The 23,239-nt window shown below is 42.2% G+C and overlaps 1 protein-coding gene across 2 annotated transcripts in view; it reads right to left on the bottom strand.

The window, feature by feature from the left end:
* Positions 1-23,239, bottom strand: part of dhx9 (DEAH (Asp-Glu-Ala-His) box helicase 9) — a 30,767-nt gene extending 7,528 nt beyond the window's left edge. The window contains exons 1-19 of one of the 2 annotated variants that reach the window (XM_080777674.1): positions 23,128-23,239; positions 21,675-21,826; positions 21,194-21,334; positions 20,356-20,500; positions 19,686-19,852; positions 18,622-18,770; positions 14,119-14,165; positions 13,438-13,574; positions 12,258-12,347; positions 9,411-9,572; positions 8,878-8,955; positions 8,397-8,588; positions 6,505-6,646; positions 5,921-6,003; positions 5,228-5,384; positions 4,233-4,330; positions 3,297-3,510; positions 1,243-1,337; positions 825-898 (exon numbers count right to left, since the gene is read on the bottom strand). In XM_080777674.1, the coding sequence (XP_080633800.1) occupies positions 825-898; positions 1,243-1,337; positions 3,297-3,510; positions 4,233-4,330; positions 5,228-5,384; positions 5,921-6,003; positions 6,505-6,646; positions 8,397-8,588; positions 8,878-8,955; positions 9,411-9,572; positions 12,258-12,347; positions 13,438-13,574; positions 14,119-14,165; positions 18,622-18,770; positions 19,686-19,852; positions 20,356-20,500; positions 21,194-21,334; positions 21,675-21,785 (2,282 nt within the window). In that variant the 5' untranslated portion in view covers positions 21,786-21,826; positions 23,128-23,239. Of the gene's footprint in view, positions 1-824; positions 899-1,242; positions 1,338-3,296; positions 3,511-4,232; positions 4,331-5,227; positions 5,385-5,920; positions 6,004-6,504; positions 6,647-8,396; positions 8,589-8,877; positions 8,956-9,410; positions 9,573-12,257; positions 12,348-13,437; positions 13,575-14,118; positions 14,166-15,488; positions 15,574-18,621; positions 18,771-19,685; positions 19,853-20,355; positions 20,501-21,193; positions 21,335-21,674; positions 21,827-23,127 lie in introns of those variants that run through there. The other variant, XM_080777675.1, reaches the window with a different exon arrangement.

Below are 23,239 nucleotides of genomic sequence, written 5' to 3'. Positions count from 1 at the left end.
TGAGTATAATAACCCAATTTTTTTTATGACTCCATCTTTAATTTGTGTTTTTATAGTTTTACCCTTTGTCACTGGTGCGCCTAACTTTTTAGTGCAACAGCAGATGATTTAGGTGCACAACATTTGATCGTTTTGATGCATTTTATATTTGATCATTCTTTGCATCGCCAAAACATTTACATTTCTTAAGACGTTATGTAAAAGCTTGTCAGTTAACAAGTCTGTTACTTTGTTAACAAACAGTAGTTCATAGCACAGAGCTTCACTGGACAATTAGTGTTGTACTGAGGAGGGTTGTGGTAGTGCATGTTGCGTTTCTATTACGGCTATAGTTGGGTAACAAGACTGCTCGCCCCGTTTCTGTTTTCCTCCCAAAATTTTCCCCAGTGAGGGGTGGGAGAGGCTGGACAGCAGATGGGCTGGACTTTGAATTTCTCTAACTATAAACTTTCATGACAGCAGAACAGCCCAAGTACAAATATAATTTATGAAAAGCTACTACAGTGAAGTCTGTTCACAGAAGTTGTTGTAGGATATGTGGGGATTATCTGACGAGGTACCATTTGAGGGGGCAAAACCTTACATATACTAAATAATACTAAATTGTTTATAGGTTCAATATAAGTCAAATAATATAGCCTTTCCACAGCAGTATCTTTTTATATTTTTCCAAAAAGAATACAAACAGCCAATAGCATATTATAAAGTTATCCCCCTCACTGGGGAAAATTCCGGGAGGAAAAACGGGCAAGCACCGGGGCGAGTAGTCCAGTATTCTATAGTTGTACACGTCAAACACAATGCGGTGACGATGTGCGACTCACTTGCAGGAGTCGATGACATAGACAACATCGTTGATGGTGATGCTGGTCTCTGCGATGTTGGTGGACAGAATCACCTGCAACGTAAACACTGAATCATTTATACAGTCAATTATGTACTATATATATTTGTAAATATTGATGCCGGTGGACAGAATCACATGCAACACATAAGCTTTGTAGCCTGAATACAGTGATGCATTGATATAAAAAATAAAGTGAATTTTGTTAGGCTATTTGTGTAAGTGTATTTGTACAAGTAACTCAACCACAAATTTGACGAAGCAACCTTTGCTTATAGTCACACTCTGAGCTTGAGTACTTTGTCCAACACTGCATATGAGAATATAAATTGAGGCTTTGGGACCATTGATTTGTCAATCCATCAAAAAGCATGGTTGTCATGGTGATGACCTCTGACCTTAGTGACGTTGTCAGGAACAGGTTCAAACACTCTCCTCTGCTCCTCTCGTGGGATCTGGGAATGGAGTGGCAGGATCCGGTAGCGGCTACTTCCTGTGAAAACAACACCAGTCACGTGATTGGTCGATGAAGATTAAAGGAACGCTATCCGTTTGACGCCAACAACCTTGAAATGGGATCGTTTGGGTGCTGAACGTACCAACAGCTGGGGCCGCACAGAATGATTATCATGGCCAGAATACTAGTAAATTCTGTGGCGAGAGCATTTCCCACTGACTGCCACTCAAAGTAGCTACTACTGCCAGCACGTCTTGCACAAGTGCACTGGCCATTGTGGCTAATCACAGCGCGTCCTTAGTCAAACGAGGGAGAATTCCATGCTGCTCACTGCTTGTTTTCCGGGTGCTGGAGCAAGTTGCTCGTGTGCGATTCAACTTGCTCGTGTGCGATGCCGTCTCTCACGGACTGGCACTGCTGCTGCACAATATGAAGCTTATCAACATGACAACAGCGTGTCCCGACATACTGTCCCTTATTATCGTAAAGTCAGGTAGTGTACACTGTTTATTTTGCACCGAGGAGCCATGTGTGTCTGACTGTCTGACTGTGTTGACTGTGTACATCGCCTCAAAACAAAAGGGAAGCCTGACGTATGCTTCGCCGTACGACGTGTCGTATGTTAAACAAATAGCCGATCTGCAAGCTCACAACGTGTCGCCTCCGCAACACGTTGTGAGCTAGTAGATATTTAAAAAAAAAAATATATATATATATATATATATATATCTAAATATTGCTTTGATGCTCATATTATCCTTAGGAAGTATTAAGAAGTTTGTATTAGACTATGCATATAGGGCTGGAATACACATGGACCTATAGCTGCAGTTTGCAACTCTAGATTTTTTTAAATAATGGGATGAATCTAGAGTTCAGTTGCAATACTCTCCATTGACTCCCCAGTCCCCACTTATCCAATAAATATCGTTTTGCTATAAGTTATTCATGCATCCCTCTTTTATCCATCCGGCGAGACGAGTTGCCGCATTTTAGGAGCACCAAGTAAGTCCTCCAGGTGCTCCTCTGAGTACTAGACCAAAAAAGTTGTGTGCAGCCCTGTTTATTACCCATATTTTGCATTAAAACATAAAAAATGCAATGAAAGATCTTGAAAGCAATTTGAAAAACCTTTCATGTTCTTAAAGGTTTCCATTTGAGGGCAATAACATATAAGGAAACAAACACAAATTAACCTAAATAACTGACAGATAAAAACTTTAAATTAACTTTAAAAAAGGAAGTTTAGTTTAGATGTTGGGGGCTAACAAAGTGGTCTTTCATCTAAAGGTGTGCATTGAGTAGATGTGTGGGTTAGTTTGGGTCAGGGTGACTGGGTGTTATTATTACTATAAACTTTATTTAACCAGTAAAAGCATGGAAGCAAGAGTCTCTTTTACAAGAAAGAACTGGCAAAGAGACAGGGATATTACACAGGCACACACGAAAGACAGACATAAAAGGACATTACAATACAAAGCACAACCATATGGCTGACAAACTACCAATATTACTCAATGTGTAGGTGCAGGTTAGTTTGGTTTGGATGTGGGTTAGTTTGGTTTGGATGTGGGTTAGTTTGGTTTGGATGTGGGTTAGTTTGGTTTGGATGTGGGTGGATGCGGGTTCGTTTGGTTAGGATGTGGGTGGATGCGGGTTCGTTTGGTTAGGATGTGGGTGGATGCGGGTTCGTTTGGTTAGGATGTGGGTGGATGCGGGTTCGTTTGGTTTTGATGTGGGTGGATGCGGGTTCGTTTGGTTTGGATGTGGGTGGATGCGGGTTCGTTTGGTTAGGATGTGGGTGGATGCGGGTTCGTTTGGTTAGGATGTGGGTGGATGCGGGTTCGTTTGGTTAGGATGTGGGTGGATGCGGGTTCGTTTGGTTAGGATGTGGGTGGATGCGGGTTCGTTTGGTTAGGATGTGGGTGGATGCGGGTTCGTTTGGTTAGGATGTGGGTGGATGCGGGTTCGTTTGGTTAGGATGTGGGGGCCTACCGAAGTGAGCGTTCGTCTCCAGGTGCCTCTGCATGGAGTAGATGAGGTTCCATCCAGGCAGGAAGATCAGGACGGCTCCGGACACCTGGAGCGTCTCGATGTATCTAAGTAGCGACTCCACCAGCTCAAAGGGCGTCTCCTTCTCGCTCATCTGGGACATGGTGCGCTTGGTTTCTGGAGAGTACTCCGCACTGCAAATTATGTTGCAGTTGGTCTGCGGACGCACATGAACACAGGACACCTTTTACATCAACTGGAAAAGATTATTTTTAAAGTTGATATTATACATCTCATCGGTTAGTATGGTTAACCTTTGCACCCATAGTCCATTTAGAAACAAAATTAAGCAAATAAAATAAAGAGGTGCTCAGCTTTATACTTTACTATTGACTAAACTACCTAGAGTTGGGTACTTTGTCCACCACCTTAAATTATTAAAAACACTTTACTATTGACTAAACTACCTAGAGTTGGGTACTTTGTCCACCACCTTAAATGATTAAAACACTTTACTATTGACTAAACTACCTAGAGTTGGGTACTTTGTCCACCACCTTAAATGATTAAAAACACTTTACTATTGACTAAACTACCTAGAGTTGGGTACTTTGTCCACCACCTTAAATGATTAAAAAACGGATGGCACAATGGTAAAGTATCTGCCCACCACCGCAGGGTCTGGGGGTCTTAATGCACACTGCATCAGACTTCGCTGAGCGTCTATATACGAATGCTGATATTTGTTACAGTACATAAACTCCTACAGGCTGGGGGTCCACCTGTCAGCAGGGAGTGTTAGGCGAGAGGAGTAGGACAAAGGGTCTACACGTCCTTTCGGTGGGGGCTCCTCACTGGCAGGTGAGCCTGGGGAGCATTCATTTGGCATAATGACTAAATTGAGGTTAAAAATAAATTAAAAAAAGGTTTCAATCTCACATCTTCATCTCCTCCATCCTCATCCTTGTCTTTCTTCTTACGGTCCAACGGAGGAGGTACGAAGTTAGTCATCTGAATGCAATCCTCCAGGAAATACTCTGTAAAATGCACGCACACGTTAAACATATCTGATTTCAGAACATTGAATCATTCGGCAGACACTCTTATGCAGAGAGACTTAAAATATAAACTAATTTACCGCCAACATTGCCATCTAGTCGCTGAAAAGGAACTCACAGATTGCCACCCGTTCACTTCAACGTTAGAGCGTCTTAGTTTGAAAGCCGTTTTACCCGAAAACTGGCACAGGAAGTAAAAAAACATGCCCCATGAATATTATTTAATTCACCCAATTTTTTTTGGATCGATGATCATATCGTTTAGAGAAATGAGGCGCAAATCAAGATTGTTTTGGTCCAAAAAGAAGAATCAGAGATATTACAATCCTAAAACTTGGGTTCCCATAGACAGCAGAAGCCAGCGGATTTCTGGTTTCTTTCAGTTTCTACAGTTGTGAACCGCAATCAATTGATATTAAAAAAGGCGTGAAAAGACAATCTTGGCAAGGAGGGCGTTTGGACCACAAGGCGTGAAAAAGCGATCTTGGCAAGGTTGGCGTTGGACCAGTAGGCGTGAAAAGGCGATCTTGCCGGTAAATGAGTTAAGCAAGATAATCACAAAGAATCAAGAGAGAAAGTGTAGCGCCTCAGTAAACTAGGATCACAGGTAAGCAATCAGTATAAAAGCAATATACTATCGAAATAACAATCTGTACATTGAAACTATATACCAGGTAAACAATGGACAGTGTGAGTGTGTGGCTTCATAGGGCTGAGTAGTCTACTTTGTTTAGGGAGAAGAGAGTCATGCTGGAGTATATAGCTGGGAGTTCAGTAGTTAGTTTAGTTTCCTTTGTTTCTCATATTCCTTTGATGCCCTTTTGACCTAAAGTTATCGTGGCCTTCATTGTGTGTCCATCATATTATGAAGTGTACCTTGGACTTCGAAGGTGCGTCCGAACACCTCTATGACGGGACAGTTGAAGAAGTACTCCCTGAACATGGAGGTGTCGATGGTGGCTGACATGAGGATGACCCTGACCTCTGGGTACGTCTGCACCACGTCTCTCAGCACCACCATCAGAAAGTCCGTCTGACGCAACAAACGCACATCACCCATTAAAAAAACATTTGCAAAGCCTTGTTTTTATGCGCGATCCGATTATCAGTGATCATTTCTAGGTTTGTTCATGTTCAATTGATTATACGTGTGTATGTATACACACAATACACAAATACAGTAGCAAAAATGGACCGCTGCAAAAAACCCATCACAACTATTAATTGAACGTGATTTGTTTCTCCTTCTGCCAAGTGTTTACAAACTTGATTGAGAAATGAAATAGTATAATTTTCACCAATGATTGGCAGTTGTGTGCATTACATGCACAACAAATATGACCCTGGTCGACTTGATCAGAGCGATATAAATTCAAGATCAACGTTTTTTAAACGTTATGACAAAAAAGTCCAAATGTGTCTAATTTAAAAGAAACTTTCTCCAGACAGCCATGCATCACACCTATGACAAATGACAATTGGAAATAGTTCACTTGCATTAATGTCTCTTATTAATGTCTCTATGACCGATGCACGTTAATATGTCAAAGTAATTATTTCATGACTTACATTAATGTCTCTCTCGTGGATTTCGTCAACGATGACGTGGCTGATGCCTCTGATGCCGGCCTCTAACTTCCTGAGTAACACACCTGTAACACACAACAATACACACCTGTAACACACACCAATACACACCTGTAACACACAACAATACACACCTGTAACACACAACAATACACACCTGTAACACACAACAATACACACCTGTAACACACAACAATACACACCTGTAACACACAACAATACACACCTGTAACACACAACAATACACACCTGTAACACACAACAATACACACCTGTAACACACAATAATACACACCTGTAACACGCAATAACACAACAATACACACCTGTAACACGCAATAACACAATACACACGTGAAAAACACATGTGACAACTATACAACTGAAATACACCACACATTTTGTCTTTAAGCTGATGCAGTACATGATGCTGGCTGATCTAGGACCAGTGTGTTGACTTACCCACGGTGCAGAACATGATGCTGGCTGATCTAGGACCAGTGTGTTGACTTACCCACGGTGCAGAACATGATGCTGGCTGATCTAGGACCAGTGTGTTGACTTACCCACGGTGCAGAACATGATGCTGGCGTGAGGTCTGGGAAGGATGGACTCGAACCGTACACTGTAACCACAGCTCTTCCCAACATCCTCTCCTCTCTCGTACGCCACCCGCTCAGCCACCGACACCGCACTGATACGCCTGGGCTGCACACACACACACACACACACAATTACTTTTTATTATTACATTAAAGTCAGAGACGCTTATTGTCGGTATCAGCCAGGGTGCGGGTGTCTATCCCCGTTTCACAATGTGCTAGACCCCTGGGAGATGGAGTCTATCCCCGTTTCACAATGTGCTAGACCCCTGGGAGATGGAGTCTATCCCTGTTTCACAATGTGCTAGACCCCTGGGAGATGGAGTCTATCCCTGTTTCACAATGTGCTAGACCCCTGGGAGATGGAGTCTATCCCTGTTTCACAATGTGACCCCTGGGAGATGGAGTCTATCCCCGTTTCACAATGTGCTAGACCCCTGGGAGATGGAGTCTATCCCTGTTTCACAATGTGCTAGACCCCTGGGAGATGGAGTCTATCCCTGTTTCACAATGTGCTAGACCCCTGGGAGATGGAGTCTATCCCCGTTTCACAATGTGCTAGACCCCTGGGAGATGGAGTCTATCCCTGTTTCACAATGTGCTAGACCCCTGGGAGATGGAGTCTATCCCTGTTTCACAATGTGCTAGACCCCTGGGAGATGGAGTCTATCCCTGTTTCACAATGTGCTAGACCCCTGGGAGATGGAGTCTATCCCTGTTTCACAATGTGCTGGACCCCTGGGAGATGGAGTCTATCCCTGTTTCACAATGTGCTAGACCCCTGGGAGATGGAGTCTATCCCTGTTTCACAATGTGCTAGACCCCTGGGAGATGGAGTCTATCCCTGTTTCACAATGTGCTAGACCCCTGGGAGATGGAGTCTATCCCTGTTTCACAATGTGCTAGACCCCTGGGAGATGGAGTCTATCCCTGTTTCACAATGTGCTAGACCCCTGGGAGATGGAGTCTATCCCTGTTTCACAATGTGCTAGACCCCTGGGAGATGGAGTCTATCCCTGTTTCACAATGTGCTAGACCCCTGGGAGATGGAGTCTATCCCTGTTTCACAATGTGCTAGACCCCTGGGAGATGGAGTCTATCCCTGTTTCACAATGTGCTAGACCCCTGGGAGATGGAGTCTATCCCTGTTTCACAATGTGCTAGACCCCTGGGAGATGGAGTCTATCCCTGTTTCACAATGTGACCCCTGGGAGATGGAGTCTATCCCCGTTTCACAATGTGCTAGACCCCTGGGAGATGGAGTCTATCCCCGTTTCACAATGTGCTAGACCCCTGGGAAATGGAGTCTATCCCTATTTCACAATGTGCTAGACCCCTGGGAGATGGAGTCTATCCCTGTTTCACAATGTGCTAGACCCCTGGGAGATGGAGTCTATCCCTGTTTCACAATGTGCTAGACCCCTGGGAGATGGAGTCTATCCCTGTTTCACAATGTGCTAGACCCCTGGGAGATGGAGTCTATCCCTGTTTCACAATGTGCTAGACCCCTGGGAGATGGAGTCTATCCCTGTTTCACAATGTGCTGGACCCCTGGGAGATGGAGTCTATCCCTGTTTCACAATGTGCTAGACCCCTGGGAGATGGACTGCTGAGGTGGAGCGCAACACCTATCATCAGCTCAACGATTGGCTGAGCAAAGTAAGCGAGGGCAGAACAGTGAAGACGCCAAAAGTGTTTGGCCGGAATGACATTTGTGATGATTTGATTGGCCGAGTATAGAATGTGATGTATGATGATGATCACGGGTGTGATTTTTATATTGTGATGAATATCATATTGTTAACCTTTTCATTGTGATATTATCGTAGTGTCGTAGTATCATTACATCTCTTTACCTGAGTCACCACTATGTTGCAGTCTGAAGCGCGGTGGTTCTGGATGAACTTGTCCAGGATGTATTGAGGGACCTGGGTGGTTTTACCACAGCCTGTGGCTCCTCTAATGATCACCACTGAGCTGCTGTCTAGAGCAGCCATGATCTCTGCCTCAAACTTCTTCACTGGCAGCGTCTGTCTATCTGCCAGGATCTGAAGAAGAGAGAGACAGAGAGAGAGAAAGGAGGTTGAAGTCTTTTTTTTTTAAACCATCTAGTCTGCTTTTATCCATCCATCTATATAGTCTTACTGCCGTTTCTCAAACAGTAACCAGGGAACATGGGGAAATGTACACGTTTTTTATATAAATATACAGTAGTTTAAATGCATAAAATTGTATTGGTGTGGCAAAGAGATATTAATGGCTTAACTGATTAAGACTGCATTACTACAATTAATACTATTGATATTAATAATAGTAGTGCACTAGTAAATGTTAAACCTTGTGCAGGTTCTCATCGTGTTGCATCTGGTCTGTCAGTTCATGGTGAAGATCTGCACTGATCTGTTCTGACGTACACTGAGAGAGAGAGAGAGAGAGAGAGAGAGAGAGAGAGAGAGAGAGAGAGAGCACAGACAGGCAGAGATGGCGGGAAAGTGACAGAGAGGGAGGAAGGGAAAGAGACATTAAACATCTCTAGATACTGAAGAAGTTTAATGATAATTAAAATGACAATCCAAACAATCCAACAGTAGCGTTAATGGAAGTTATTATCACAATAATATAACCCACTAGTGTTAATACTAACGAAGGCCAGTGGTTCTATTTAACTGCCCGGGGTTATTTAACCCATTCAATCATAGCGCCCAACAGGCGCCAACAGGCACTCCTAGGCTGTAGAGCGATGCGATCGGTTTTCATATCAATAGACTTCGTCTTTTGGATAAAACTTCGTCCTGGGCGCTGGTTGTTACTAATAGAAAGGACGGTGAACTTCGTCCTGGGCGATTGTGGTGTTAATCATTAATACTAACAAAGGCCAGTGGTCCATCATCAATGTTGCTGGAGGTCCAGGGGTTCCAGTTGACCTGGGGAGGAGACCAGGGCACCACCCCCGCTGTGCTCTGCCTCTGACTGGGCTCAAACGACGCCAACTTCCCCTGGATGAGAGACACTGGAGCGCTGGAGTCCATAGGCTGGCAAAACATTTAAAACAAAACATCTTTACAAACAGCACTGATACAAGAAACACAAGTCAGCCATCTTCCCCTGAATGAGAGTGCTAGCGTCCAACAAAAAAGAAGAAAAAAACAGAGATACAATGTATCTGTACAGTCTACATACTAGAATCCACAGACTGTCTGAGATATTAACCAATTAAACCCCAGCCAGCGCCCGCCAACTGGGGAAAAGTTATAGAAGATATGTAATGTAGAGTGAAAACAGAAAGCTCAAAAACACATACACGTACAACCATCAGTCTACACACTGCATCCAACAACCTCACTTTTTGAAAGTGAGGCTGTTTTTTTCTGTAGCCTGCAACAGTTTTTGCAATGCTGTTGCAATCCATCAATGAAAGTGCTTCACTAGAACGGCATGGACTGTCTGGAAAGCCTGGTGACGCAATGTTACTGCCTTTCATTTCTGTCCTGAGCAGCTGGCATGCTGAGATTATGGAATATATTATTCTTACATTGCAATGGTAATCACCATCTGTAGCCTGTCAGTTACGCTACTTGCTAAACAAAGTTTACTGAGTCGGAAGTCTCGCAACACAAAACTAGACCATCATGTTACGGCTGCTGCACACTACAGTCCCCACGCAGTATGACTGTGTATGACACCACAATTAATGACAGTGACCGGCTAGTACCGATGCGGCTGTTTGATATAAAACTGGATATTTTGATCTGTGAATGTTTGATCGGTGCATCTTCGGTTTTTTTCATGTTAATCCTGTTCCCGATTTTAACAACTCGTTTCTCCTTTGAGTGCCGGGTTGTTTACTCTGTATTTGTCCATTGTTCCACTAGTAGTGACACTGCGATATTTATCATGCAATGAACCTGTTCACCTAAATGGAAACCACCACTATTGATGCCATCTTGACACAAAAAAGAAAAAAGAAACGTGTTTAGCTGGTAGAACTTCATCAACAGCTGTGAAGTAAAACTGTCCTCTGAAAAGGCAGCATTCTGTATAATAACAATTACGATGATGAAGGTTTGATGATGATAAAAATGTATAAATAATGTACATTTTATTTATTTGACAGGGACATTGACACGTCAGTTTTCACATCCATGTTAGCCAGAAGCAAATCTTCATCTGTATTCCCTGAGCAGGCTCTTAAAAATGATGATAAAACTATCCATACAAAAACACATACAAGAACAAATACACATGGTACAGGGGACAGAACAAGAACAAATACACATGGTACAGGGGACAGAACAAGAACAAATACACATGGTACAGAGGACAGAACAAGAACAAACACACATGGTACAGGGGCCAGAACAACAATAAATACACATGGTACAGGGGACAGAACAAGAACAAATACACATGGTACAGAGGACAGAACAAGAACAAATACACATGGTACAGGGGACAGAACAAGAACAAATACACATGGTACAGGGGACAGAACAAGAACAAACACACATGGTACAGGGGCCAGAACAACAATAAATACACATGGTACAGGGGACAGAACAAGAACAAATACACATGGTACAGAGGACAGAACAAGAACAAATACACATGGTACAGAGGACAGAACAAGAACAAATACACATGGTACAGGGGACAGAACAAGAACAAATACACATGGTACAGGGGACAGAACAAGAACAAATACACATGGTACAGGGGACAGAACAAGAACAAATACACATGGTACAGGGGACAGAACAAGAACAAATACACATGGTACAGGGGACAGAACAAGAACAAATACACATGGTACAGGGGACAGAACAAGAACAAATACACATGGTACAGAGGACAGAACAAGAACAAATACACATGGTACAGAGGACAGAACAAGAACAAATACACATGGTACAGAGGACAGAACAAGAACAAATACACATGGTACAGGGGACAGAACAAGAACAAAACACATGGTACAGGGGACAGAACAAGAACAAATACACATGGTACAGAGGACAGAACAAGAACAAATACACATGGTACAGAGGACAGAACAAGAACAAAACACATGGTACAGGGGACAGAACAAGAACAAATACACATGGTACAGAGGACAGAACAAGAACAAATACACATGGTACAGGGGACAGAACAAGAACAAATACACATGGTACAGAGGACAGAACAAGAACAAATACACATGGTACAGGGGACAGAACAAGAACAAATACACATGGTACAGGGGACAGAACAAGAACAAATACACATGGTACAGAGGACAGAACAAGAACAAATACACATGGTACAGGGGACAGAACAAGAACAAATACAAATGGTACAGGGGACAGAACAAGAACAAATACACATGGTACAGGGGACAGAACAAGAACAAATACACATGGTACAGGGGACAGAACAAGAACAAAAACAAATGGTACAGGGGACAGAACAAGAACAAATACACATGGTACAGGGGCCAGAACAAGAACAAATACACATGGTACAGAGGACAGAACAAGAACAAATACACATGGTACAGGGGACAGAACAAGAACAAACACACATGGTACAGGGGACAGAACAAGAACAAATACACATGGTACAGGGGACAGAACAACCGCAGAGACAGAGTGATGTTGAACAAATGATGGTCACTTCAGTAACGCAGTAATACTTACAGGAGATGGGATGATGGTAACTATAGTAACACTAATACTTACAGGAGATGGGATGGTAATTCCTAGTTCCTGAATCACGGTCATGATCTGCTGCTGAAGGTCTGGAGCAACAGTGACGTCATGCACCTCCAACTACACACACACACACACACACACACACACACACACACACACACACACACAAACCATTGACAACCATTGAGTAATAGTAGTATGCAGTAATCACATTTAGCTTCATGTATTTATACATTTATAATTTATATATTTAGTGTGATATTACTACAGTAATTGCCCAACTTTATTCCGTATACACTTTTTAGGGTCCCTGTGGCGTCATGTGGGTCAATACATCATCATCATACTGTACTTAGCGAGCTACAGTAAGTTGAAAGTTTATTACTTGCGCAAGCAGAGCGCGCAAGTAATAATTTCGCCCGGTCTATTCAACGTGACAGCCGTCAACCACTTTTCTGGGTATGCAAGAAAAACAGCAAATCTGTGCCTGGTTTGCTGGGACCAGATTACACAGATGACCATTTTTCTTACGTCATCATTGAGAGCTAGTCATACATATACACACCACGTACTCTGGTCCCAGCTCTCAATGATGACGTAAGAAAAATGGTCATCTGTGTAATCTGGTCCCAGCAAACCAGGCACAGATTTGTTGTTTTTCTTGCATACCCAAAAAAAATGGTTGACGGCTGTCACTTTTTGGCACAAAGTAACCACAGTATACTGCTAATCAAATTACAACTACATACTCTATATAGTATATGTATATGTATACGTATGTCTAGTCATTAGTCATTGCTGGGACGGTGCATACGCATCGAAAAGGCTGGGGCGGTGCATAGGGCGCAAAGTAACCACAGTATACCGTATATAATCAACTTACAAATGACATATACATAGAGGCAGAAACTGAGATTTGACAGTTTGTAGCGGTCGAAAGTACTTGCGCGCTCTGCTTGCGCACTAGTAGGACATTTATGGCCTACTAGTGTGCAACAAGCAAGTATGCACTCGACAGAGTGCAGTTCTAGTTTTATATAGTTTATGTTAACAATTAACATTAGGTTAATAAATTAAGTACCAAAAGTATTTGAAGAAAGTAAGTGACTTTTCTTAAATATGTACTATTATATCCACTATGATCTTGTTTAATAGTAATGTTTTCACTGCTATACTAGTGTATACTGTATCATGTAATGTATGTTACCGTTTCTCCATCCTTCTTCTTGGTGATTCCAGTATAAGGCTCAATGACTCCCAGATGGTACAACTGTCTAACCAGAGACAGAGCACACGACTGGGCTGCCAGCTTCTTGTTGGAGCCATGCTCACGAGCTGTGATCTCTGTCAAAATACAATACAATTATCATTAATAATACTACCTACTACAAATAATAATAATAAACAACAACAAAGTCCCCACCGGGAGTACCTACTCCTCCTGCCCAACACTCCCTGCTGACAGGGTACGTACAGTGACAAACATCCCCCTCCCCACCCGGCTTCCCTCCCCTGACTCGAGCCCATTGTGTTTATGTACTGTAGAGACTCAAAAAAGCCAGATGCACTGCTGTGGATTCGAACCCCCCGCCTCCGCGGTGGTGGGCAGGCACTTTACCAATGGTCCACCAGAGTTAATGTTCATTTTAAGATTGGTACATGGTGGCCTGGGCCTTAGCGGTCCAGGCACCTTGGCAGGTAATAGAGCATGACAGTGTGTCGCGGGTTCGAGTCCTGATCCCGACGAACTTTGCTGGGGGCTTCCCCCCCGATCTCTCTCCCTGTTTCCTGTCTGTCTCTATCAATAAAGGCAAAAAGCCCAAACAATATCTTAAAAAGAAAAAAAAAAGATTGGTACATTGTATTTGAAAAGGGGGAAACAACTTACTTCGTCCCAACGGTCTCACAAAGAGCTGCATCTCCGCTATGAAACTCCTACAGAAAACAGTTAGATCACAACGACAGGATTATCATTAAACAGCAATGATGACTCAATTATCCTACCCCATTACTACATTTAAAGCTACAATTAGTGAGTTTCATGTCCTTTCCTTAATTACTTCCTGAAAACTAAATTATACTGCGTGATGACGTGTCGAGGCCCACATCGATAAAAGCCAATAAAAATGAAGCTCACGAGTTTAATTCCCCATATCTGCGCATCCGTCCAACACTGTCCAAAACAGCTGCTAATGATTACAAAACCACTCAGTTTTTCAAGATGACATCCAGACAGTGAATTACTCCGTTTCAATCATCACGCTAAAATATGTATCTGAAAACATTATAGGGTAGAAATAAGCCACATATCAGTAAACTGGTACAGCTGGCCGACTGTCTGACTTGTAAACAAACACACATGCGTCCTATAGTGGTATAGCATAGCTACCGTCCCATCGCCTGAAGGGATGCGATGCTCTGATTGGTTCAGAAACTTCAGAGCGGTGTTTCAACTTGAAACCGTCTGAAACTTCAACTTAAAATGTCCACCATTTCCGTTTCACTACGCCTTTAAAGTCACTCAACGGGCACAAACAATGAAGATTCTGCCAATAAGTGGCATATATACAATAGCCAAAAACCTAACAAAAACAAAGCCAATTTTATGTAATGTGACTATTTGAATAATCAAACTGGACTGAATCCATATCTTACAATCTTGTAAAAAATGCAATGCAAATGCAACATTATATAGTCAGGATCTGTTTTTGTTTATGTGTTAAGAGTTACATTGAGGTGACAGGATAGGAGACTAACTATTGGATATACCGCACCAATATTTAGACTAGAGTTACATCATGGTTAATATAAGTCTCTACAAAAGCGTCATAGTGCTTTAACAAAACCATTTATTATTCCTGCCGGGCCGGAATGGCCGAAGGGGAGTGACGATTATCCTTTCAGTCTTGTGAGTCCATCTGTCCATGAACAGCTCATTTCGCCCATCACTTATCACTGCGGATCTACTACGCACACTCGTAGTAGATTGAGGAAGAACCGCCACGCCAAATATTTTAAATCTGTCTCATTTGTAGGAGTAGAAATACAGCCCAGTGCAACACAGCAAAACGCATGGAGCACACCTTTATAATAATTATGTAATAAGTTCCAACTTCCATTTCATCATTGTATTTAGACCATAGGCACTTGTTCTTATCCAAGTACAACTGTAAAATATACTATATATAATATACTGTATAATAACAACAATAATAATAATAATAATAATAATAATAGAAAACTATTGGTTGATCTTACCTGTTGGTTGCTCAGCAGTCAGCCTGTGTGTTTTTCTGCCAGCCTTCAATAAATCACCTGTTTGTCCATCATGCTACACTGTGAACTGTGGAACAGTTGACAGCAGAAATCACAACCCAGCACTGTGAGCCATTCCACCATGAGACAGCGTTAGTTCACCTAAACACTGTCCCATGTCTTCACATGGTCTGGGTTGGAGTTCTGGTGTCAGCGTTGTCCGTCTAATGAGGCCTCCTAGGGTCCTATCGTACATCAGGGTGGGAAGTTCAGTCTGACTGCTACACTGGAGGATTAGGGATTGGGGATCGGTCATTTTTATTGATGCCGATATCCTTTTTGATACACTGTTCAAGATTCGTAGTGATTTTGAGGACACCTCCGTAGCTCTGTTGTCATGGGCGCTGAGTCATAGTGCATCACAATTTACACGCGTACCTTTGATATGTCCTAGGCGATAAATTCAAAGAAAATGTCTCTGATAAAGTGCTTAATGATTTCATTTGTTTGTAGTGTGATAAAAGATAATGGAAGAAAATGAACCCGTTTAGTGTACATGTGTACCATGTACTGGAAACGAGATGCATCGGTAATTGATTTGTACTCGAATCGTAGCCATCTGAATTGAATCGTCAGGCACCTAAAGATGTCCGCCCTCACTATTTGATACCTCGTCACACAGTGCTGTGCAAAACCTGGGACAACAATAGACAATCTACAAGCTCACAAAGCGTTGTGCCGCTTTGATGGCTATTTTCACCATTTCTGTTTTGAAATGTTTTGAAACTTTCAGCATGCAACCAATTACTAAAAGGTTATTATAAGAAAGTTATTAATTATTGCAATTTTTATTTTAAATAATCAATTACATTTTAGTTGAATTAAGCTACAGTCAGATGTTTCCCACCCTGGCATGTGGTCAGATAAAGTGTCAGTTGTAACATCATTGTGTGGGAGGTGTGTTCTTGTAGCTCCCAGAATGATGACTGTGTACAGGTTCCAGGTCAGTTTTCAGTGAGAGCTCTCTGGTGTTCAGACCAGCACACACTGGAGCTCTCTGATTCAGCAGCAGTCCAGCAGAAAAACACACTGACTGATACAATGCACATCAACATCTACCAAAACACATTTACATTTTTGTAAACATGTGGCCCCCACCTTCACTTAACGGCCCATATATTTTTATTTCAGCTGTTAGAATTCCAAAAATGCAAACATCAACCGCTTTAATTACTTCAGTCTATAGATTAGTAGCTTAACCCATTTTGGGGCGGGAACCCATTTTCGTGTTAGCATCATGTCATGCTTTAGCTATTGAAAAATAGCAGATCTACAAGCTCATAGCGCGCCACTACGAGCTTGTAGATCTGCTATTTTTTTTAAATCGAAGAACGACTGACATAGAAACATAGCTTTTTCAGAAAACTGTCAGGATTTAGAAGACATTTATAGAATCGTTCCCAGGTCAAAATGGGTTAATGAGTGGCATTAAAATGTCTGTTTTATTTCCAATGTATTTGTATTTTATTCATAAAGTCAACATAACTATAACTAAATGCATTTGAAATTATATAAAAAGGTTACTTTTCAGGATTCCAATAAAAAAATAGCCAAATATAATATTCTACAAGCTCAAAACGGACCACACTGCGACACGTTTTGAGCTTGTAGATCGGCTATTTTTGCCACGACAGTATGCAATGTGGCCCAGCAAAAATAGCTGATTTACAAGCTCAAAAGGCATCACACTGCGATGCGCTTTGAGCTTGTAGATCGGCTATTTTTGCTACGGCAGTGTGCAATGTGGCCCTCTGAAGTGAGTGTGGAAATATAGTGGCCCTCTCCATCATCAAAGTTGCCCACCCCTGATCTAGACGATCTGGTCTAGACTACATCATTTGGTCTACTATAGACTATATGTATCTGTTACGATCTGGTCTAGATCAGTGGTTCTCAACCATTTCGAATGACGCCTAAAATAATCATATTTGAACTGGGAACCCCCCACCCTGACAAACACTAGGAATTGTAAGAGTAAGAGTTGAGGCATAACATTTAATTTGACTCAGTTCCACAGATAACTGTTGTGAAAATAGCAGCTTGTAGGTCTGCTATCTCCACTATTATTATTATTTTTGCTTCTTTCTTATATTATTTGACCCCTGAAATCATGTTGGCGATACGAGCCGGTTTAGATGACAAGACTATGTGGTTTAGGTATATGTACCTGTTATGATCAGGTATAGACTACAGTTTATGTACCTGATATGACCAGGTATAGACTACAGTTTATGTACCCGATATGACCAGGTATAGACTACAGTTTATGTACCCGTTATGATCAGGTTTAGACTACAGTATGTGTACCCGATATGACCAGGTATAGACTACAGTTTATGTACCTGATATGACCAGGTATAGACTACAGTTTATGTACCCGATATGACCAGGTATAGACTACAGTTTATGTACCTGATATGACCAGGTATAGACTACAGTTTATGTACCCGATATGACCAGGTTTAGACTACAGTTTATGTACCCGATATGACCAGGTATAGACTACAGTTTATGTACCCGATATGACCAGGTTTAGACTACAGTTTATGTACCCGATATGACCAGGTATAGACTACAGTTTATGTACCCGATATGACCAGGTATAGACTACAGTTTATGTACCTGATATGACCAGGTATAGACTACAGTTTATGTACCCGATATGACCAGGTATAGACTACAGTTTATGTACCCGATATGACCAGGTTTAGACTACAGTTTATGTACCCGATATGACCAGGTTTAGACTACAGTTTATGTACCTGATATGACCAGGTTTAGACTACAGTTTATGTACCCAATATGACCAGGTATAGACTACAGTTTATGTACCCGATATGACCAGGTATAGACTACAGTTTATGTACCTGATATGACCAGGTTTAGACTACAGTTTATGTACCCAATATGACCAGGTATAGACTACAGTTTATGTACCCGATATGACCAGGTATAGACTACAGTTTATGTACCCGATATGACCAGGTATAGACTACAGTGTGGTACCTGATATGATCAGGTTTAGACCTAGGACCCGTTATGATCTGTTCCCACTTGGACTACAGTATGTGTGTACCTGTTATGATCGGGTCCTACTTGGCTGTACTTGTACTCTGCAGAGGTCTTCTCTTTCTGGAAGAACTGGTTCAGTCGGGCCTTGGCGTTCTCAAGGGTCCAGTTGCCATGGAGACCAGCGTTCAGGTCCACCTCCTCAGACTCCAGGGTCTAATGGAGAGACAGGAGGTCAGACCTTTTAGACAACAGTCCAACTTTACAATAAGCTTAAAGACAGTATGTATTGTCATTTGTAACCCGTGCAAAGTGTAATGTTTACTTGTTCCCATGTTTAAGAGGATTTAATTAAAACCTTCTGTGCGGTTAGAAAAAACCTTCTCAAACCAAATGGGGAAACAGACAGGGTTGAGCTAGTAGGACTGAAACAGCTATTTCACTATGAAACACTTTTAGGGTAATGCTAAAAAAATAAGAAATTTGTGAAAATACCAGAGCTTGCAGATTGTCTATTTTCCCTACTTTTGTGCGACAAAGAGGCACATTTATATACACCCACCCCAAAAAACATTGAAAGTTTAAATAGAAGGGTGCATGGTGGCACAGTCGGTAGTGAAGTCGCCTCACAGCTAGAAGGTCCTGGGTTCGATACCCGGTGGGGACGCTGTGGGCGTGTTATCAGTGCCCACACCTGAGGCGGGATTGGCGAAAGGTTTGCATGTTCTCCACGTGTCCCCTAGGGTAGGTAACCTCACAAATAACATGCAGTAATCCTGGTCTCTAAACTACCTCCCCTGGCCAGCCGGGGCGCCTGATGGAGGGGAAAGGAACTGGTCGGAATAACGTGTTCCTTCCACGCGTTATGTCCGGCCAGGGAAACTCTCCCCTGTCAGGTGAAAAGAAGCGGCTTGGACTCCTCATGCATAGAAGGAAGCATGAGGTCAGTCCGCTGCCCCCCCAGGTTAGCAGAGGAAGTGTAGCACCCAGGATTACATTAGATAAGGACACTGGGTGAAAAGATGGGTTGACAAAATCGTGGGATAGGTATATCTAAAAAAGATAAATAAGTTGAAATAGAGATACAAGGTTTCTGCCTGATGGCAACGACATGTGAGCAGTGAGTCTTACCGCCTGTGCCTCCTGTTCGTCTCTCTTGTCGTAATACTCTTTCAGGTTGGCTCCTCTCTCCCACTGGCCCCCACCACCACCTCCTCCTCCAAATCCACCTCCTCCTCCAAATCCTCCTCCTCCTGAATACCCCAGACCAGTTACCCCTGGTATTGGGACTGATACAACTGAAACACAGTCATCAATAATAACAGTCAATACACACAATCAATAAATCAATTCAAGAACATGTATTAGCTTTTTGTCACTCCTACTACACCGTCTCCCTCTCAGCTGTCCTACTGTGTGTGTCTCTCCTTTGCTGTCTCCCTCTGAGCTGTCCTACCGTCTGTCTCTCCTATACACCGTCTCCCTCTCAGCTGTCCTACTGTCTGTCTCTCCTTCGCTGTCTCCCTCTCAGCTGTCTTACCGTCTGTCTCTCCTACACGTTCTCCCTCTCAGCTTTCCTACTGTCAATCTTTCCTAAATTGTCTCCCTCTCAGCCATCCTACTCTCTCTGAATATACATTTATTTAATTAGTAGTTAAACTCCTATTTACTTAAAGCATTCTCTTAGCTTATTCTTCAGTCATCACAAAGGAATGTTATACAAACCAAAAATCTCCTTGTATTCAAGCTATCACAGGGTGAGTGAATGAAAGTGAAATAGTGTTTCATGATCTTCTCCTACCTTCTGTTTTTACAGAAAGGAGGTGTGGAGGCAGTGGTCCACTGGCAGGCAGACTGCCAAAACCTCCGTTATCACCTCCTCCTCCTGCGACAGCTCCCATTCCACCTCCTCCTTCAGGAGACTCAAAGCTATCTGAGACGCTCGCCTGGTGACAGAAAGAGGCAAGGAAAGAAACAACATAATCATTTAGTATTCCACTGTTACGCTCTTAGCTTACATATGATTCATGATAACTACTTTTTTATGTATATGATGTATTGCCATGTTTTTTGGTCTTGCTTAATGTAAATCGCTCTGGAATAAGAGTCTGCCAAATGCCTAAATTGTTAGTGTCCAGTCATCTTGACCGACGGACGCACACGGTTTTCATTACCATACAGGACAAACATTTGGGAATATCTGAAAATAGCCCCCAAGCAAGCAGACCAGACTCTTTTGTATGAATGGGTGCTTTTGTGCCATTTTGTATTTATGTGTGCCATTTTGTATTATTGGATGCTATTTGTCGGTGTGCGACATAAACCTCAAATCTAAACTGAATATGTTCCTAATTCTAAGCCTAACTGTAAAAAACATAACCATAAAACAACCATTTATCGTGCGATACACTTTTGACATTAAAACATTTTGACATTTTGATTCACGTCAAAAACCTCAGAGCTCCACTTTATTTGCATAAAGTGAGACATTCAAGTATCTGACAAAGTCACTGTACTAACTTTGAGGAGGCTCAGGCAGTATTGTGTTTTGTTTTCCCCCACATTTCCTGAACAGTTAATATTTTGGACATAGCCGGTTTCTGCCTGACAGCAGAGATGTAAAACAGAGCATTACAGACCCCTATTGCTGGAACCTCGGCAGCGTTCATCTCTCCCACACGGACCAGGTAGTTGACAAAGTCCCGGGCTGCGTTGGACTGAGCATCTTTCTTGTTGGTGGAGTTCCCCATGCCGGTGTAATTAAAACCCTCCACACGGGCCTGAAATCACAAGAAGGGCTTGAATGTACAGTACATTATATAGGACTGTGCTCAAATATCGATTGATACAGGGAATATATCATATCTTACTCATTTATTTGCGCCCCCCTCACCTCCCCTTCTTCCCAACCCAACATCGTTGTGTACCATTTACACCCCTCTTATTTTTTACCAAAGTGAAACAAAATCTTAGTACTTCTTTCACCACTTGTCATTGTTTTATAAACCAACACAGAAGCATTGAGAACAATATATTTATCTTACAGTGAAATCAATGATGATTATTATTATTTACGTGAAAATAAGCCAACATCAGTCAGAGAGGAATAAAAGGTTTTACCTCACACATAAACTTCTGTCTGTTTTTATTTCCTGCTGCTCTGATGTCATAGCTGGGAGTCAGCTTCTTCTTCCCCAGCCACGCGTACAGGAAGTTCTTGATATCGGCCATGTTGGCGCCGCCGTGGGTCTACAGCGCTGTTGACCTGCAGCCTGCGGGGGTCAACAAGACATTATGTCAGAAATGTACATTTGGATTGGATTCATTCCAGTCATCAGAATAAAAATGCTCATGTAAACACCTCAATTGGAATAGAATATCACAATCCGAATGCATTTTCATTCCGGTCTGGAGGGGTGGTTGTATATACCGTTTGAATCGGTATAGATCACCATTCACCTTTATTCTGAATGCTACTGGGAGTTTGGAATACATGTATGATTGTACACATGTCTGCTCTTAGTCTTAGTAGACTATAGTGCTTTATGCCCATGTCCAAGCAGGGATGGCCATTTGGAGACATTTTATGTGTATTATATGTATCCACCAGTTCCCCCCCCCCCCTCGCCATAATAAAATGCGCTATTTACGAACCCATTGGCGAATTACAGTGCCATTGCCAATTGCAGTGCATGGGTGTATGGATGCTGTGTTTTTATAGTTCTGTGTTGTTTTGGGTGGAGGTCGCGTGTGGTTGTAGGGACTGCGCTTCAAAATATTTTTTTATTTTATTTTATCAGATAATAGCTGTTAGTGTTTGTCGATTATTCATTTCTTAAGGGATAACGGTTGGCCATCTCTGGTACAGTTGGGTATGAATCTCTGAATGAATTCATGCTGCATTTTGTGCATGTAACTGAGGCCAGTGTCTCGTCCTTGAAATCTTGGATCAAGACTATCTCTGGTGACTGGTCCATAGCTCTTTAAAGCCGTAGCAATACAACAATAAAACAGCAAGAGCAGTAAGGGTATGGAGCTATGGACCAGAGCTAGATCAAGACTATCATCATACCGGTAGTTACACTAAGGGGAGGCCAGGTCTCTCTCTCTCTCACACGATGAGCTAGCCCCACAAGCAGAACCCAATGGTAGTAAAGTTTCTGACATTTTTACTTTATAAGTCCAAATTTCATAAAAGCTTTATGGAGGGTTCCGAGAGGGGCTAACGATGAGCTAGATATGCTAGCTGACCGTTTAGCATCATGGATGTATCTATCTAGGATGTATTTAACATACATGGTAATGCTACATGGTAATTCCAACCGTTTCAAAAGGACGGGGTGTGATTGTAACGACAACAGCAATAATAATAACTAGTCTGGGCAACCACACTAATAATGTGGGTTAGCTTGGCTAGCGTTAGCTAGCGTAGCGTTGGTGATATATGAATGGAAGTCTAACTTTTGACGTCAGTGTTTCAAACTGCACATACATGACAGTGTAATGGCGATAACTAAATGTTTAAAGAGTATTACAGTAAATGTTACATTAAACATTCTGTGCATTTATATACCCGGTGAATGAAGTCCTCTGCAACGAACACAACGCTTCTTCTTATTCGCCAGGTGCTTCTAAGGCCAGTGTTTGTTTTGTTTTTCTTTGCAAAATAAGACTTCCGGTGGACG

Source organism: Protomyctophum bolini (assembly GCF_963924005.1).
Source record: "Protomyctophum bolini genome assembly, chromosome: 12".
Lineage (NCBI taxonomy): Eukaryota > Metazoa > Chordata > Actinopteri > Myctophiformes > Myctophidae > Protomyctophum > Protomyctophum bolini.
The sequence above is the reverse complement of the archived record's forward strand: the minus strand, read 5'-3'. Positions and strand labels throughout refer to the sequence as shown.